This window comes from Myotis nattereri (genome assembly GCF_964212035.1).
Source record: "Myotis nattereri genome assembly, chromosome: 12".
In the NCBI taxonomy this organism is placed as follows: domain Eukaryota; kingdom Metazoa; phylum Chordata; class Mammalia; order Chiroptera; family Vespertilionidae; genus Myotis; species Myotis nattereri.
This window is the reverse complement of record NC_138087.1, coordinates 52,197,588-52,216,182: the sequence shown is the minus strand read 5'-3', so window position 1 is coordinate 52,216,182 and position 18,595 is coordinate 52,197,588. Positions and strand designations below refer to the sequence as shown.

The 18,595-nt window shown below is 41.2% G+C and overlaps 2 protein-coding genes across 2 annotated transcripts in view; both read left to right on the top strand.

The window, feature by feature from the left end:
• The window catches only part of TOPORS (TOP1 binding arginine/serine rich protein, E3 ubiquitin ligase), a 49,190-nt gene extending 33,356 nt beyond the window's left edge, over positions 1-15,834 (top strand). Inside the window, exons 10-17 of the mRNA XM_081102914.1 lie at positions 1,588-1,750; positions 3,191-3,310; positions 5,939-6,096; positions 7,404-7,539; positions 8,388-8,536; positions 11,494-11,584; positions 14,255-14,425; positions 15,775-15,834. The gene's annotated coding sequence lies outside the window, so the exon portion shown is untranslated. The remainder of the gene's footprint in view (positions 1-1,587; positions 1,751-3,190; positions 3,311-5,938; positions 6,097-7,403; positions 7,540-8,387; positions 8,537-11,493; positions 11,585-14,254; positions 14,426-15,774) is intronic.
• RIGI (RNA sensor RIG-I) overlaps positions 1-18,595 on the top strand; it is a 44,999-nt gene that overhangs the window by 19,253 nt on the left and 7,151 nt on the right. The window contains exons 9-16 of the mRNA XM_081102915.1: positions 1,588-1,750; positions 3,191-3,310; positions 5,939-6,096; positions 7,404-7,539; positions 8,388-8,536; positions 11,494-11,584; positions 14,255-14,425; positions 15,775-15,926. Of these exons, the coding sequence (XP_080959041.1) occupies positions 1,588-1,750; positions 3,191-3,310; positions 5,939-6,096; positions 7,404-7,539; positions 8,388-8,536; positions 11,494-11,584; positions 14,255-14,425; positions 15,775-15,926 (1,140 nt within the window). The remainder of the gene's footprint in view (positions 1-1,587; positions 1,751-3,190; positions 3,311-5,938; positions 6,097-7,403; positions 7,540-8,387; positions 8,537-11,493; positions 11,585-14,254; positions 14,426-15,774; positions 15,927-18,595) is intronic.

The window sequence follows — 18,595 nt, the reverse complement described above, 5'->3', positions numbered from 1 at the left end:
ATACCATGATGGCACACTATGGAGGTGAGTACATGGTGCAGTCACAAGAGAAGTAAAAGAGCTCCTGAGTGTGCTGTGAAGGTAAGGCAAGTCCTAACAGAAGTTAGGTTAAGCAAACACTAACAAGAGTTTACAAGGTAGATAGCGGGGTGGTTTTCTGGAAAGGCTACTGTGTGTCCAGAGGCACAGAGGGATGAAAGAACATGGTGTGCTTAAGAATCTTGAAGCTTTTAAGTATCACTTGAGTGTAGAGCGTGAAGTAGTGAATAGCAGTAGGTGAGTAAGGATGGGAGAGAGGGAATGATTGATAGAACAAGGTGCCAGGAGAGCCCTGGCCAGTGTGTCTCAGTTGGTTGCATGTGTCCCATGTGCTGAGAGGTTGCTGGTTCCATTCCTGGTCAGGGCACATGCCCAGGTTGCAGGTTTGGCCCCCAGTCGGGGGCATGCAAGAGGCAGCTGATCAATGTTTCTCCCCCACCAATATTTCTCTCCCCCTCTCCCTTCCTCTGTCTCTCAAATCAATAAGAACTTTTTTATTTTTAAAAGATGCCAGGGGAGACCAGAGGTTTTAGATAAGTAGGCAAGTAGCTGGATTAGTATAGGAGACCAGATGGAAAACCATTTTTTGCTATTTTTGGTGTCATTAGAGGGGAGAGGGTAAGAGGAGTCATCACAGAGAGTAGTTCTCAGATGGAGCAGGAAAGGAAGGGAAGTTGGATATAAGCCCTCTTTTCTCTTGAACGTAGAAGATGGGAATGGAAGATGCATAGAGAGGATTTGAAATGGAAGAGAGAACTAATCCACAGAAGAATTGCCGGGTTATATTGGGGGCTCAGATGAAGTTGGGAATCATGAATTTGTAGCATAGTAATCTCACATTCGTGTACAGTTCTCTAACCCTAATAATTACCTGTTTAGGAAACACAGGTGGGAAGAAATTCGGGATGGTGCCCATAGACGAAATTCAGTTGCAATCACATTTCTTACACCCTTTTCTTCTAGAAACAGAAATTGGTAGTTCAATATTCAATATTTATTGAGAAGCTATTAGAGGAAGAAACAAATATTTATTAGGTGACTGTTAACCTATATTCTTTACAAATGTTATCTTACTAAATTTGCACAGCTACCATTTTAAATCGCTATTGTTACCCAGCTTTACAGAGTGGGAGCTGCTTGTCCAAGGACACACAGCCAGTGTGACATGGCTGGGCTTGGAATGGAAGTATGTCCGATTGCAGCCCTTTTCCTTTTCAATATGTTGTTCTACTCATAATGGGGGACACACGGGTAAAGAAGAAAGAAGCCCTGCCTTGAAAGGGTTTCCTCTCTTCATATCTGTGCTGATTTGTGTTCAACTCATGCGTTGTGACTTCTGCATTTATTCAGTGCTTTACTTAATGAGGACCTTTCTATTTACACTGTCATAGAGAGTTTCGGGGGGGGGGGGGAATGTCCCAACTTCAAATAAATGTTCTTTATTTGAAGTTGGGGGGAAGCCTGCGGTAGCAGGAGAGAGTTACAGGAGGGGCTGAGGAAATACCATGCTTTCCCCGGACATCTCATGGCTTGGAGTGCTCTTCACAGGTCATTGGGCTGACTGCCTCGGTTGGCGTTGGGGATGCCAAAAACACAACGGAAGCCACGGAGTATATCTGCAAGCTGTGCGCTTCTCTTGACACATCAGTGGTGGCAACAGTCAAAGACAACTTGGAGGAACTGGAGGAGATTGTTTATAAGCCCCAGAAGTGTAAGTGAGATCCAGTAACAAGCCCTTTAGACTCTGTAATCCTCTGCTATTCCTAGTTCAGAGCCATTTGAGTGGACACTAAATTTTTACACTTTCTCTGTTTAGTAGAAACTATTTAACCCCAAACTTGGAAAATAATCACCTTTCTGGCTCTCTCCTCAACGGAGCTCTCTCCCCAAGCAATGGATGAACCTCAGCAATGGCCTGAAGGAAGCAAACAATCTGACTCTTCATTTCCATAAAACTCTTATACAGAGAACCATGAGAGGGAGAGGTGATGAGGAAATCTAAGCATGTAAATGGCCAAGACCCGGGCTCGGTCCTTCCTGGTGTCCATGCCTGGGGAGGATACTGTGTGGTCATTCATCATTTCAGTATTTATCTGATAATTTTGGTTGAAATTATCTGAATTCATCATACCTCAAAAGATGAGAATATGATTTTTATAAGATTGACTAGCAAATGTTTATTGGATACCAGTGCTATACTAATTCAGCAAGAGGGAGCGGGGAGATGAAATACATATGATTTCATGCTTGTCTGAACAGCATGTGACTGTACAAGGCAGAACAGACAGACATGAAATAGTCAGGGAGGAGGAAGTTACGTTTCTTTCTGGAGCTGCCTGTAGGGGTTTAGAGAAGATACACACTCTGAACTTTTTAGTATCAAGTACATATTTATTCATAACCTGGTCCCCCCTGCCCTCTGAGCTTCCTCTCCTCCCAACTCCCATAAACCCAATCATTGCATTCCTGTGGGCTCCTCAAATGTGTCAAATGCCTTTTCTCTCTAACTTTGGTCCATGCTCTATTTGTACATGATTGCATTTGCTTCCTCTTTTCCTCTTCCCCTGCGTATCCCACACCACTGCCTCCCTCGGAAGAATTTGGTTTTTTTTCCTCCCTGTGTTCCATGACACTTGTGCGTACTTATATTACCGCACTCTGCTGTGGTTACTTGGCAGTGTGTCTTTTTGTCCCCTAAGAACACACAGAGTGAGTTCTGTTCAACTCTCTGTCACCAGAATATGGCACATGGTGATCTGTTAATACATTTCTGCTGAAACAATGCAATAGCGAATGTCAGGAACAGTGCAAACAGTCCTGAGGGTTGTGTGGAAAGGAATCAAAGAACAGAGACAGGCTTAAAAAGTGGTATTTGCAGAGACAAGCTGGACACCAACCTCCTTAGAGCAGGGGCTCGGTGTGGAGTAACAGGAAGGCCAGAGTGGGAAGTTGGGCCAGACCCAGAGCACAGCAGACATGTTAACAGGAGGGATCTGTTGCAAGGTTTCTGTTTGTTGGATCACCTCAGTGAGTTACCTGTGAGCTTGGGGCCTCAGAGGAAGTAACAACAGTAGAGAAAGGTTTGGGGATGCCTGCTTTAAATCTGACATAAGCTTCCTGAAAAATACTAACTTTCCTTTGATGGCTCTAGTTTTCAGGAAAGTGAAATCACGGACCACCAACAGATTTAAATGTATCATCTCTGAGCTGATGAAGGAGACAGAGAGTCTGGCAAAGAGCATCTTTGGTGAACTTGGTACCATAAGTCTCGGTGAGATAAATTTCATTTCTTGTCCTCTCCATTTGGGAATAGCCACATATTGTTACTAATATTTGTTTGCAATTTCCTTAGTTCAGACAATGCCAAGACCTATCCAGAGGTTGACTTTCTTGTTTATAGGTTATTCAAGAGCCTTCCAAGTCCTCCTTTATTTTCTATTGCTTTTTGTCCCTTTGTAAATCCAAAGTGAATGCAGGACAACACACCTGAAATATATTACATGTAAATCAGCTCATTGCTCTTTTGACTTCCAAATTAGCTTTCTGTCCTGACTTCCTATTGCAGGAATGAAACCACCATTCTTCTATGGCTCAGATTCAAGCCTAGAGGTGACCTTTGATCCTTCTTCTTTTGAGGCTCTCTCATGAAGTCACCAAGTTCTCTTCTTCTCCTCATTATCCACTCATTCATTCACCAGAGATTATTGTGCCAGGCACTGTGGTAGAGATGGAAACAGCAAGATCAAAGACATAGTCCCCACCCTCCGGGAGCTCACAGTGAAACAGTGAGAATCAGATGCGAGTAGTTTCCTTGGGACCGGGCAGCGTCACACGCTGGGTGCCATGGGAGCACATGGGAACAGGACTGGGCTGCGGGGAAGGCTTCCTGGGACAGATCTAGAAGTCAGCCAGGTTAAGGAGAGACAGCTACGTGAGATCGAAAGGCATTAGGCATGGAAGGAAGAGAGAGTGCAGTGAGTTTTAAAAAGTACAAGCTTTTCATGGTAATTTTATTTATATATTACATATTTTTTCATGATAATTTTAACATGTGAGTAAGGAGTGAGGCTAAAGGGAGAGGCAGGGGGTAGACAGGGAAGGGCCTGGTAGGCCAACCTGAGTTTAAATTGTTCCCTAAAAGCATGGGAAGCAACTGAAGATTTTGATGTGATAAGGATACCAGTGAAGGAAGAGGGCCGGAGGCTGTGGAGATGCGTGGTGAGGGAGGAGGCTTGTGCAAAGCACTGCAAACAGGAAGTGTTCAGACTTAATGGCTAACTGGATTTGGGTGGGAGGGAGGAAGGGAGTGGGAGATTTCCCCACAGGCTCTTGCTTGGGCACCTGTGCATATGCCTGTGAGTGGTACTGGTTCTAGAACGAGCAGCAGCTTTGGCAGGCACAGGGTGAGTTGAGAGTTTGGGTGACAATTGAATTTCTAATGTCTGCAAGGTATCTCGTGGTGCCTCACCTTCTCTCATACTTGTTCTACTTCTCTTTTCTTTTACAGCTTGATTTAGGGCTTTTTCTGATAGCCTTCTAGCTGGTGTGCCCACCTTCACTCTTTTCCATCCATTCCCTCCCCCATTGCCTGGCTAGTCTTCCTGAAGTACCAGTCTTACCGCATCAGTGTCCTGCTTGAATCCCTTTGTTTACAGGCAAAACCCTCCACGTCTCTCCCTTGACTGTCTGAGTCCTGCCTGCACAACCTGGTTCTACTTCTTTCCACTTTTACCTTCCACTCCTTCCCCGACTAAATTTTTTTATTTAGCCTTGAACATGCTCACTCATTCGTTTGTTCATTCAGTGTTGGCAAGGTGCTGGGTGATGGGAATACACAGTGGACCCTGAGACACAGCTCCTGCCTTCATGGCACTTCCAGTGTAACAGTAAAACCAGAATTAGGAAGCAATAAAAATAAAGCAACGGGATGGGGTGGGTGGGTGGTGGGATAAGGGTGTTTCAGGCGGGGGAACAGCATGGACTGAGGCTGGGAGAGTAGAGAGTGGGGACTCACATCAGTCCTATAAATGCAGGGAGGGGAGTATATAGAGATGAGGATCAGAAGCAGGGAGGGCTGGGTCACAGAGGACCTGTCTGAAGCAGTGGGATAGCAGTTCCTCACCTTCAGTTTGGAAACTCCCTCTAACTGCTGAGTGAGGAATGGGTTGAAGGGAATCCGGGGAGAAGTGGGGAGACCAGGTAGGAGGCCATGATACCATCCAGGAGTGTTATGACGTGATCTGACCTGGGGAGGGGGCTTGAATTTCTACCTTCTTATTCCCTCCATCTCTAATATCGTACCTCCTCATTTTTGCCAGTCCAAATCCTGTCAACTGTTCATTTCTGGATTGCTTAGCTCATTTTTTTACTAGACTTTATTTTTTTAGAGCAGTTTTAGGTTCATAGCATAATTGAGCAGAATGTACAGAGATTTCCCATATACCTCCGTGACCACAGCCTTGCTTATTTTCATGCTTCCCCAAGTTCAATAAATACTTGTTGATTCATGTAGTTTACTGCTGGCCACCTCGTTTGTAGTTGGCCTGGGGAAGAAGCATATCAAGGCCACTTGTCTCAGAAACCTCTTTTGTTCCTTTTATTTAAAAAGAGGGACATTTTAGCCCAGAAATAGAGCTCTTCCTGTGAATTTTATTGCACTGTGCTCTTCCCCGAGAGCCCTGAGAACTGACTCTTCCTAGAGTCACTCGCAGACTGAGCTACTGGAGGACAGGGCTGGGTGTCCCTCCTCCTTTACCGAGGCCCCAGCACCTGCACAGAACCCGGACTGCTGAACCCTGACCACTCTGTGCACAGAATAAGAAAGAAAATTAGAGGGTAAGGCATGCTTAGAACCTGAAATGACTGACATATGACACAATGAAAAACTTTTTCTTTCCAGAAAACTTATCTCAGATTCAAAACAGGAATTTTGGAACACAGAAATATGAACAGTGGATCGTTGCACTTCAGAAAAAGTGCGCAGTGCTGCACCTGCCTGACAAAGACAAGGAGAGCAGGATTTGTACAGCGCTGTTTTTGTACACTTCACATCTGCGGGTACGTTGCTTCTTTGGAAAGGCATATTTTATTTTTTATCTATTGATTAGAGAGAGAGAGAGAGAGACATTGAGTTGTTGTTCCACTTATTTATGCATTCTTTGGTCGATTCTTGTATGTGCCCTGACCTGGGATCAAACCCACAACCTTGGCATATTGGGATGATTCTCTAACCAACTAAGCTACCCGGCCAGGGCTAGTCAGGCATATTTTAGTTGTAGCACCTACTGGGAGCTGTGCTGTGGCAGCCAAGGAGGGAACATCAATTTTTCATCCTGCCCCCACAGCTCATACAGGAACTTTCCAGAAGATTCTTATGAAGCAGACTTCCAAAAATTACCCCATTCAGCATCGTCTTTGTCTGCTTTCTGAACTTAACACTGGAGGCAATAGGATGGACAAGGGGAGGCTCTAGGCCAGTGATGGCGAACCTATGACACGTGAACTCATTTTTTTGGTTGATTTTTCTTTGTTAAATGACATTTAAATATATCAAAAATATAAATCTTTGTTTTACTATGGTTGCAAATATCAAAATATTTCTATATGTGACACTGCACCAGAGTTAAGTTAGGGTTTTTCAAAATGCTGACACGCCGAGCTCAGAAGGTTCGCCGTCACTGCTCTAGGCTGTGCCTCCAGCATGCCCATGATTGACACAATTAGGAAAAGCTGGGTGAGGATGAACATTACTGTAGATATGTGACTGGTGACAGCCATCCTTAAAGTCAGTACGGGACTCCTGTTGCGCTATCCTGAGCATGTATTCCTACCTCAGATAGAGCCACATGTGCACAGGAAGATACGGATATTTTAGGATACACTCAACCAGAATGCATTTATAGGATTTTAATGAACGTAATATTTGGTGTAGGTGGTCAAGCGCCAACATTCTGAGCAGGCGCAATCACCATTCAGTGATGACTTTAGATGTATAAAGGGATTGAGTTGAATGTCTGAATTTTGAGGCAGATTGATATGGAAGTTGATTTGCTTTTAGTCTTTGACATGCATTTTTCTTGTAATTTTCTCTTTCTTTTCCAAGGTACACCTCTAGAATCCAAAGTGATCCTAATTAATTATTGATTCTAGCTAAATGAGATTTTTTGAAAACAGTATTTGATTCCAAGATTTCACTAAGTACCATAAGGGACTGTTCATTTAAAAAAAAAACTAAGTTGGAACATATTTGAGAAAAGTTTATTCTTAAAATTAATTCCATGCCAAGTGACAGCTCATTCAACTTCAGTACAGCAGATGTGTTGGACGTTAGAAATACATTGAAACTCCGTTTTCATTTTAAACAGAAATTTAATGATGCCCTCCTTATCAATGAGCATGCACGGACGAAAGATGCTCTGGATTACTTGAAAGACTTCTTCAGCAATGTCCGCTCAGCAGGATTTGATGAGATAGAGCAAGATCTCACTCGCAGATTTGAAGGTGGGTGGTGTTTCCGGAGGAGGAAGCCATGCAGCCTGGTGACTGCAGTGATAGCATAATTGTGCAGCATTGTATTTAGCATTTGGTGATGCTCACGCAGAATGTTGTCCTGGGCTTACGCAGATGGCTGGACCATGGAGCTTCAGTGAAGTCTGGTACTAAAGGAAAGAACCTGTGGCTTACCCTAGTTCCAATTTTGAAGAAGGAAAAATAGTAGGACTTGCAAAGGATATATTTCATGGAAATAGTTAATAGTAGCATATTTTGATTTTACTTTCAGTAATTTTATAAAGATTACAAACTACAAAAAAAAGTGTTTTAATGATATTAAAAATACTGTAATTTATATATACTTCTATGTAAAGAGGAAAACCAAAATGGCTCATAATTCCATCTCCCTCATATTAAGAAAATTTTGGAAGATAGTAAATGAAAAGTAAGGCTTCCTTCTCCTTCTCCCCTGTTTTCCCCCCAAAGATAATTGCTGTTAATAATTTTTGGGGAAATGGGGGGAAAAAGGAGACATATGTACTACTATTTGTAATACTTTAAACAGTAAAATAAAATTAAAAAAAAAAATTTGGAGGGGGCCTATACTGAAGTATTTACTTACACATATGTGTAACCCAGTGGTGTGCTGCTAAACATTGAACAACCAGCTCTTCAGGAGGGAAACAAAATATATGCATTTATTGGTGTATTTACTAGTAATGTATGCATTCAATTGGTGGTTTTCACTTATACAATTCTGTCAGATTAAGAGATTAACAGAACTATAGCTGAAAGTCCCAGTGTGTTCTAAATTTCTAGAATTTATAAGTCGTTTACAAAACGTACTCCTTTTGCAGAAAAGTTGCAAGAACTAGAGAGCATTTCTATGGATCCCAGCAACGAGAACCCTAAACTGAAGGACCTCTGCTTCATCTTGCAAGAGGAGTACCACTTAAACCCAGAGACCAGAACCATTCTCTTTGTGAAAACCAGAGCACTTGTGGATGTAAGCTTCTTCCTCCTTGTGGATAACAAATTGAGCAGTACCATTTTATTGGAAAGATTGTCTTTTCTTTACTTCACTGTTGTAATTACTCTAGTTTATAATGATGTCTTGATACCTTTACATGTTTTTTATTCTTTTCATTGATTTAAAAAAATTTTAACCATTCTATGGGTATGTAGTGATATCTCACTAGGGTTTTAATTTGCATTTAAATAATAACTAATACTGTTTAACATTTTCATATACTTATTAGCTATCCACACATCTTTTTTGGTGAAGTGTCTGTTCACATTTTTTGCCCATTTTAAAATGGGTGTAGCTGGATCGTTTATCATGTTATTTTTTTTAAAAATATATTTATTGATTTCAGAAAGGAAGGAAGAGGGGGAGAGAGATAGAAGCATACATAATGAGAGAGAATCATGGATCGGCTGCCTCCTGCAAGTCCCCCACTGGGGATCGAGCCCACAACCTGGGCATGTGCCCTTGACTGGAATCGAACCTGGGACCTTTCAGTTCGCAGGTCAACGCTCTATCCACTGAGCTAAAGCGGCTAGGGCTTATCATGTTATTTTTGAGTGATCTTGTATTCTGACAAAAAGTCCTCTGTTGGGAATGTGATTTGAAATGTTTTCTTCTGGTCTTCTGGTCTTCTCATTCTCTTAACAGTATCTTTTATAGATGGAAAGTTTTAACTTTTGATGAGGTCCAGTTAATCAGTGTTTGCTTTTTGTGGATTGAGCTTTTGGTATTGTATCTAAGAGCACTTTGCTCACCCACAACCACAAAGGTTTTCTCTGTGTTATCTTCTAGAAGCTTTTACATTTTATGGTTAGCTCTCCAATCCACTTTGAGGTATGGGTTGAGATGCTTTTTTTTTCTTTTTGTATGTGAACATCCAGTTGTTCCAGCACTGTATATTGAGAAGACTATTCTTTCTCCATTGACTTGTCTTTGTAACTTTAAAAAAAATCAGTTAACTGTATTTATGTGGATCTATTTCTGGATTCTCTATTCTGCTCCATTTATCTATATGTCTGTCCTTTCACCCATCCCACACTGTCTTTTTTTATACTAGATTTATTTATAGGTAATCTTTATTCCTTAGAGTTTATCCATATAAATTATATAATACTACTTTGTTTAGTATATTTACAGAGTAATACAACTATCACCAAAATCTAATTTTAGAATATTTCAATCTCCCCACAAAGAAAGTCCCCACTCATTTGCAATCACTCATCAAAATTCTACTGAATCCTAAGTAATCATTTATCACTTTCTGTCTCTATAGATTTGCCTATTCTGGACATTTCATGTAGATAAAACTGGAAAAGAGTGGACCTTTGTGACTGTTTTCATTTTACTTAATTCTTTTGCATAATGTTTTTGAGATCTATCTATGTTGAAACAGAAGTAAATTGTCCATTTTTTATTGTTATACATCCCACACTGTCTTGATTGCTATAGCTTTATAGTAAGTCTTGAAATCAGCTAGTATGAGTTCTCTAACTTTTTCTTTTCTTTGAAATTGTTTTAGCTGTCTTTCTTTGTCTTTCCATTTATATTTTAGAATCACCTTGTCCACATCTATGAAAAAGTCTACTTGGGATCTCTTTTGGGATTGCATTGAATCTACAAACAATATTGGGGAGAAACGACATCTTAATAATATCGAGTCTTCCAATCCATGACCATAGTATATTTTTTCATTTATATAGGGATTCTATATTAGTTACCTATTGCTGACAACAAATTGCCCCCCCCCCCCAAAAAAAAAAAAACTTAGTGACTGGGAACAACAAACATCTATTATCTTACAATATCTATGGGTCAGGAAGCGGAAACAGCTTAACTGGGTGGTTCTGGCTCAGCGTCTCATGAGGCTGCAGTGAGGTGTTGGCCATGGCTGCAGTCATCTCAAGGCTTGAATTGGGAGGATCAACTTCCACCTCACTGAGATGTCTATTGGCAACATCGGGAGATGTGCTACTTTTTTTTAAAATACATTTTTATTGGTTTATCTCCATTCAGATAGGAATGGAGAGTGAGAGAGATAGAAACATCAATAATGAGAAAGACTTATTGATCAGCTGCCTCCTCTAGTCCCACACTGGGGACTGAGCCTGCAACCCAGGCATATGCCCTGACCAGGAATCGAACCGTGACCTCCCGGTTCATAGGTTGACACTCAACCACTGAGCCATGGCCAGCCAGGCAGAAGATGTGCTTCTAAGCTCACTCACTTGGGCCTCTCCACAGGCTGCATGGTAGCTGGCTTTCCCTGAGTGCGTGATTCAAGGGAGATTGAGGAAGAATGCCTAATATGGAGTCACAGTCATTTTATAACTTCAACTGGGAAGTGATACCTCATCATATCTGTCCTATTTTATTCATTAGAAGCAAGTTAATAAGTTCAGTTCACACTTGAGGGGAAGGGACACAAGGATCTGAATACCAGGGGAAACAGATCGTTGAGGGCTACCTCCGACGCCACCTACCACATCTTCTTTGGTTCCTTTTATCAGTGTTTTGTTGTTTTCAGCATACAGATTCTGCACGTATTTTGTTAGACTTATACCTTAGTATTACTTTTTAATGCTGTTGTAAATGGTTCTTTTGTCTGTTGCTGGTATATAGAAATACAATTGATTTCTGTCTACTGATCTTGTGTCCTAGATCTTGCTAAACTCACTTTTTAGTTTTACATGCCCACTTTCAATCTAAACTTTGCTTTTATCACTTAAAAAAATCTTTGATGACAAAGATGTGTACCTTTATGGTTAATTATTGCATAGAATTCAATTCCAAGAAGCAGTTTTCTTAGATTTATCAATCTGAAAACTGTCTGTATACTAACTTAACATGTTTTTTTCCTTCTTGCATATACTTCAGTATTGAATTAATACAGATGGCATACAAATTGGGCCTAACTGAAAATTGCTTTTCGTTTTCAGGCTTTAAAGAAATGGATTGAGGAAAATTCTAAACTCAGCTTTCTAAAACCTGACATATTGACTGGACGTGGCAAAACAAATCAGAACATAGGTATTTATATATGGTATACTATATATAAGATATATGTAACCTATTGAATCTTTTTTATGTTTGTATCAGGGTTCAACTAAAGAAACAAAACCAGTAGGAGATTTTATATATATATATATATATATATATATATATATATATATATATATACACACACACACACACACACACACACACACACACAGATACGTGCATATACATACACACAGGGGTTTATTACAAGGTATGGCATACACAATTGTACTGGCAAAACATGTCTGAGGTCTGCAGGGTAGGTGGTCAGGAGCAGGCTGGAACCCCATAGCCATGAGCTGTTTGAAGTCCTGAGCTCAGGAAATACCTAAACCAGTGATGGCGAACCTTTAGAGCTCGGCGTGTCAGCATTTTGAAAAACCCTAACTTAACTCTGGTGCCATGTCACATATAGAAATTTAAATTTTTTGATATTTGCAACCATAGTAAAACAAAGACTTATATTTTTGATATTTATTTTATATATTTAAATGCCATTTAACAAAAAAAATCAGTTCATGTGTCACCTCTGACACGCGTGTCATAGGTTCGCCATCACTGACCTAAGCCCTTTTCTAATACTAATACCTAATCAGTATTATTGATTAGGTTAGGCCCACCTAGGGTGAAGCCCCTGTTGATTCCCTTAATGTCAACTGATTAAGAACTTTAATTACAACTGCAAATCCCACTGGGGACTGTAGTTCAGCCTAGGCAAGTTGACATATCAAAAGGCCATCACATGCTCACATGCCAGAAAGTTGCAGACATTGCCTCCTCCCATTCTTTTTTTTACATATTGTTTGAGCATGTCACTCTTCTGCTCAACCAGTAGATTAACTGGAAGTAGAAATGCTCTGTTTCTGCTTTATTATTCTTTAAACTATAGATGCTTTTGTGTGTATTATATACTTTGAGTTTAAAAAAATAGTCCAAGTAGACAAGCCTGAACTCTAGCGAGAGTGGTCAGAGGAGGTAAGGCTGCCTCTGTGGTTGTCCAGGAAGAGCCAGTGGCCAGCCCTCCCCTGGCATTCTCACAGCCGTGCTCCCCACGCCTCAGTGACCAGCAATGCCAGCTCCTCTCTGCTCCTCCTCTTTAGTGTTATGATAAGCAGTTCCCACCCTGTCAGTCCTCAATCATCACCCTTGCACTTCCCCCTTATACAAATTTTAAATTCCGTGACTCTAAAGGGCAAATTCAGATTTTGAAAATTTGGCATACCAAATGAAGTCCAACACCACAGATTCTTTTTTTAAAATTCTTTATTGTTTAAAGTATTACATATGTCTCCTCCCCCCCCCCCGCCCCCATTGACCTCTCCCCAGCCACTCCCAGCCCCCCAGCACACGCCCTCACCCCCCTACTGTCTCTATCCATTGGTTATGCTCATATTCGTGAGTACAAGTCCTTTGGTTGATCTCTCACCCCGCCCCACGCCCCTGCTTTCCCTTTTAGGTTGGATAATCTGTTAGATGGTTCTATGACTCTGGCTCTATTTTTGTTCATCCGCTTATGTTCATTATATTCCACAAATGAGTGTGATCATGTGATATTTATCTTTCTCCAGCTGAACACCATAGATTCTTGTGGTCAAAGTTCCTTCCCATCTGACTCCAACATGAGTCCTATATGATTTTCCACCTTTGTTATTTCCCCACAAATAAACACTCAGAAAATATTTTCTTATTTGTTTCCTCAGTTATTCATCCATCCAGCCACATTTATTTAGAACTTAGCCAGTCATTGTGCTTCTGCCAGACAGCCTTCCACATTCCCACAGCATCCATTCTGCCTCCACCTCATTGCTCGCCACAGGGAACTATAGCTTCCTATTGTACCCCTCTTCCTCAAACTACGAGCTCCTTGTAGGTAAAAGTGGACCTTTAACCATTGTATTCTTATCTGACAAACCATAATGCCAAATAAATGTTTGATGAACAAATGAATGAAATTAATGAAGTATGGTGTCTGTCTTGAAGTTGTTTTGTCCTTCACAAAGTATATCTCAAGATTTTGACAGCCGATATACTAGGAAAGAAATGGAACTTTCCTAAATTCTATTAACTCTAAAGTGGGGGTCACTGAAGTTCTTTCTCCTCTCATTATATCAGTGGCTGAGAACTGCTCACTCTTAGGATCCTAGACTTAAAAATTCAAGGCCAGGTTCTGCTGCAAGGTAGCCTGTCAGTTATCATATTTCCAAAAGCCTCAAGGTCCTCATCTGTGAAGGAGAATGGTGACACTTGCCACGCCAACCTAAGAGCTTTGTGAGGCTCCCGTGAGTAAGTAGATGAAAATGTTTTGTCAGCTGTAAACTCCTCTACACTTGCCAAAGGTATTACGATTAGTTAATATATTTTTTTAATCAATATTTGTTTTGAGACAACACAACTAAAGCCACACAGCTGGTAAATGCCGCCGCTGGAATTTGAACTCAGGCAGTGTTGTGGCAGAGTCCAAGTTGCACCACCCTACATGTGCTCTCTCTAGCGATGATAGGATAGACCCTACAGCCTAGGGTTGTTGAGAGATCATGAATACAAAGCACTTATCACAGTCCCTGGCATGCAGTAAGCATTCCATAGTTAATAGCTGCTTTTCTTCAAGGGTAAAATTCCCTCTTTGGTGAGTTGTAATGCCCTCTGTCTCTGGCACAGGAATGACCCTCCCAGCACAGAAGTGTGTACTGGATGCATTCCGAGCCAGTGGCGATAAGAAGATTCTGATCGCCACCTCAGTTGCTGATGAAGGCATCGACATTGCGCAGTGCAATCTGGTCATTCTGTACGAGTACGTGGGCAATGTCATCAAAATGATCCAAACCAGAGGTGAGAAGCTTTGGTGCTGTTTTAAATGTCAGCCAATTTGTCTGACTTGTGAGTGTACCCGTCGTTCCGGCCTTTCTCCTTTACCGAGTCTGCTTGTGTGTGTGGCCAGTGGCACAGTGGACTCTGGTATCACTGCCCGAAAGGTGACTTACTGGGCGAGGATTAGGTGGCTGTGGTTTTGTCCACTATTTTAATTCTTGTTCACAATGAAAACTGTGGACTTGGTCAACACTGATTGACATGTTTTTAGGATAATTCCCGTTGGTTTGGGGCTTTGGCAGTCGGCATGCGCACCGCTCCTGGCTGTGCATGTGGTGCCGCTGGGCCCGCTGGGTCCAAGGAGCCCTCTGTCCCACTTGCACCAGAGTCTCCTAACTAGTCTCGCTTCCTTTTTCAATGTCTGTAACAGCAGCTGCCACATTACCTTTCCTGGAAAAAGCTCTGAATGTGTCACTTCCCTGTATAGAAACTGCAGGGGTTCCCCAATTTTTTGATGTTACAGAATTGTGTTTTTTAAAATATATATATTTTTTATTTCAGAGAAGGGAGAGAGAGATAGAAACATCAATGATGAGAGAGAATCAATGATCGGCTTCCTCCTCACACCCCCACTGGAGCCCCCTGACTTGAAATCAAACTGTGACCTCCTGGTTCATAGGTCGACGCTCAACCACTTAGCCACACCAGCCAAGCTTGACGTTACAGAATTTTCAAATCGAGCACCCATTTATCTTTCCAATTCTTCCCCTTTATTCATGATTCACTTCAGCCAACCTGACTTCATCGTTCTCTCCTTGTTGAAGGAATTGCTCATGTACTGCTACTGATGATGGTTTTACCTCTTCCCCCACCTCCCTGTCACCTGTCCCAAGTTCCCCCAGCTGTCAGTCATCTCTCTCGAACATCCGTAACTCTATGTCTTTCAGCACTTCTCATTTTCCACCTATATTCTTGTGGTTGTGAACATAGCTTATTTCCCCATTTCCTAGAAGGCTCCTGAGGGAGGATCTGTTATTATTCACCTTAGAGCCCTCACAGTGTCATCCTGAGGGTGCATGTTGGACTCTCTGTCAAGCAGTGTTTCTGATAGTGCGGCTGTCTGATCACACTGCAGCATGGAGACTGCGAGGAAGCCAGTGTGCGGCGGGCTCCCAGTTCGCCTGCGGGCCTAGCGGGCTGCTGCACACCCGCCTCTCGGTCTGTGCTCTGACGGCCCAGCTTCCCTGGAAAGCGGGATTCAGTGAACCAGAGTTGCATTTTAGGAATATCCCTTCCCCCTAGCTTACCTATGCTCAGATTTATCAGAGCTTTAAATGAAAGGCACCGAATGAAATATTTATTTTTGACAGGCAGAGGAAGAGCAAGAGGTAGCAAATGCTTTCTTCTGACTAGTAATGATGATGTAATTGAAAAAGAAAAAATAAACATATACAAAGAAAAAATGATGAATGACTCCATTCTAAGCCTCCAGGCATGGGATGAAACAGTATTTAAAAAAAAGGTAAGTCTTTTCATCTGTGCTACTCTTTCAGAATCTGGCCATAAGTAACAGATAGAGAAGGTGAGCAAGGTTGGTACCTTTTATCAGATGGCTGAGTGTTGCATTAGAACAATAAGTTTAATCTTAAAAATTTGTTCTGCAGTGAACATCTAGTTTATTCTGCTTTTAAGTCTCAATGAGATTAAAATATGTTTTATTAATGTTGATGCCCGAAGTTGTGCTTTTAAATCTAAAAGGCAAACTGAGCTAGAATCGTTCTTCCTTTGAGTTTATCTTGAGGACAATAACCTAACACTGCAAGACATAGTCTTTCTTGGTCTTTTTCTCAGATCTCTTTCCAACATCTGGAGTCCCCAGAGAAAAGCTCCCATTGCCCTGTGCAAGTGTTGGGTGCCTAATTGTAGAGGTGGATAATAATGTATACTTTGGAGTGGATCACCTGTTCAGTTCAGCCTCTTGGTAGAAACCTTCATTTTATTGTAATTTCCTTTATAACTCAGAAGCATGGAACCAGATGAGGGAAAATAGACACACATGCACATGCACACTCAGACTTTCTCCAGACTCTGCAGAGATTTTCATCTCAGAACCTCTGGAAGCATCAAGCACTGCAGGGCCGGGGGAGAGCTTTCACATTAGAATCAGTGGTTCCGGTTCCAGTTCTGCCACTTCCAAGATGTATAACCTCAGGTCATTACTCTGTTTTTAAAATCATCAGTTTCCTCATTTTAAAGTTGGGGAAATTTGTAAAGTATTAAACTCACAGTAGTTTTGGGGCTAAAATAAAATGTATGCATTACTTAGCACAGTGCCTAGTATAAAATAAGTGCTAAAAAATGAGTCATTGGACACAGGTGAAAGGCATACTGTAACTTCAGAAAGATGAACCTTCCACTTCAGTAGGCCAACTGCACAGTGGCCACAATTTTTAAAAAGTCATAATCTCTATGCTCAAAAAGTACTGAGAATCAGTGATGTAAAGCAAATTAACACTTATTTTAGGACAAAAATACAATTTTATGTTGGTGTTTACTCATTTTTAATAAACATTTATTCCTAAAGTTTGGAAACCAAGATATTTTAAAAACCCCTCTTCCATATTTTCAGGAAGAATTACAGGGAAATTTCTTAGTTTCTCTTAATTTTTTTCCCATAATTTTACTGAGAGATAGGGGTTTTTAACTGAGCCACCTATGTAGGACATAAGGATGTTGCCAATAAAGGCCTTAAAATCATATTAGCGTTAATATGAAATAATTTTTATCCCCCCCCACAGGTGACAAGCTACTTATTAGATTCATATGTGGCAGAAACAGTAGAGTAAAAGTCTAATAAGGAAGATGAAGGCTGGACCAGGCATGAACATTCTTTTGTAGCCAGAACATCAGGTCAAGCAGTGGAGTAAGGAGAAAACGGGCAACATATCTGTCGAATTGGGCTATTGCATAGCATTTGGGATCCGCCTAACACCCATAGAATGCAAATGGGCAGAGATGGTAAAGAATGAGAGGGAATTCGGAACAAATGTAGCTGATAGTCATTATGTGGCAGCTAGGAGCATGGAGTCTTGGCATCACCCCTATGCTATCCTAGAGGAAGGCTTTACTTTCAGAGGCTTAGTGGAAGTATAACAAGGTAGGAACAACCGTACATTCTTAAAACTAAAAGGAATTATGTTTCTTGAGGTGAGGCCCCTTTCTGTGTTGTTTTTTATTTTATTTTATTGTTGACAGTATTACAGATTTTGTGTTGTTTTGATAAGGGCTTGGGATCTGAGCACCCTGGTCCCTGCATATTGGCTTTAGTGGAGGAAGAAACCCTGCAGAAGAGAGGGAAGAAACTCCTTAGGGCGACACCAAGTAGATGGAGATGGAGACTGTAAGCTTGGTCCCACAGTTACCTTGTCCATTGTCTGCCTTCGGCCGACCTTCCTTAGAGCACTGTGGCCCCCAGGGAATCTCTGGTGACTCTGCAGCCATTTTAACATGTAGATGGTCCAGAGGTATCCAAGGACTGATTTCCATGAGGGGAAGCTTCAGGATTTGGGAGTGTTTAATTCTGGAGAAATAAGGTATAAAGGGCATTTTTCCCAGTTGCTAGTTTGAAATTAAAATGAGAAGCCCACTTTTCTTCCTCATGGAGTAGAGAATAAAATGTCAAAAAGAACTTCCAACATGATGTGTACCCAGGACAGCACACAATCAGGGTTTTATGGTTTTGCTTTTTCCACCTTAGTGCACGGAATTAAGCTTCTTCTACAACGGGTGGGAGGGAGAGGCAGTGAGCTATAAACTTAATTTGTGATATTGGTTGAGCCTCTTTACCTGTTGAGTTTAAGTATAGCAGTAATAGTTTTAACTTACTGGGGTTTATTGCCCATAGTAACATTTAAAATATTTGGGATTATTAGTATTTAACTGAATTTTAGTATATAACTGAGTATAATTAGATATAAGTGCATTTTTAAAAATTGGATGCTTGATTTTATAGCTGATATTGTGGAAATCACCATGTTCTTTCTTCATGATGTCCTAAGACTCCTTCTTTTATCATTTCCTTCTGTTTAGAGAGAACTTCCTTTTACCATTTTTTTTTTAGGGAAATTCCACTGGTAAACAAATTTCTTAGTTTCTGTTCATCTCAGATCGTCTTGATTTCCCTTTATTTTT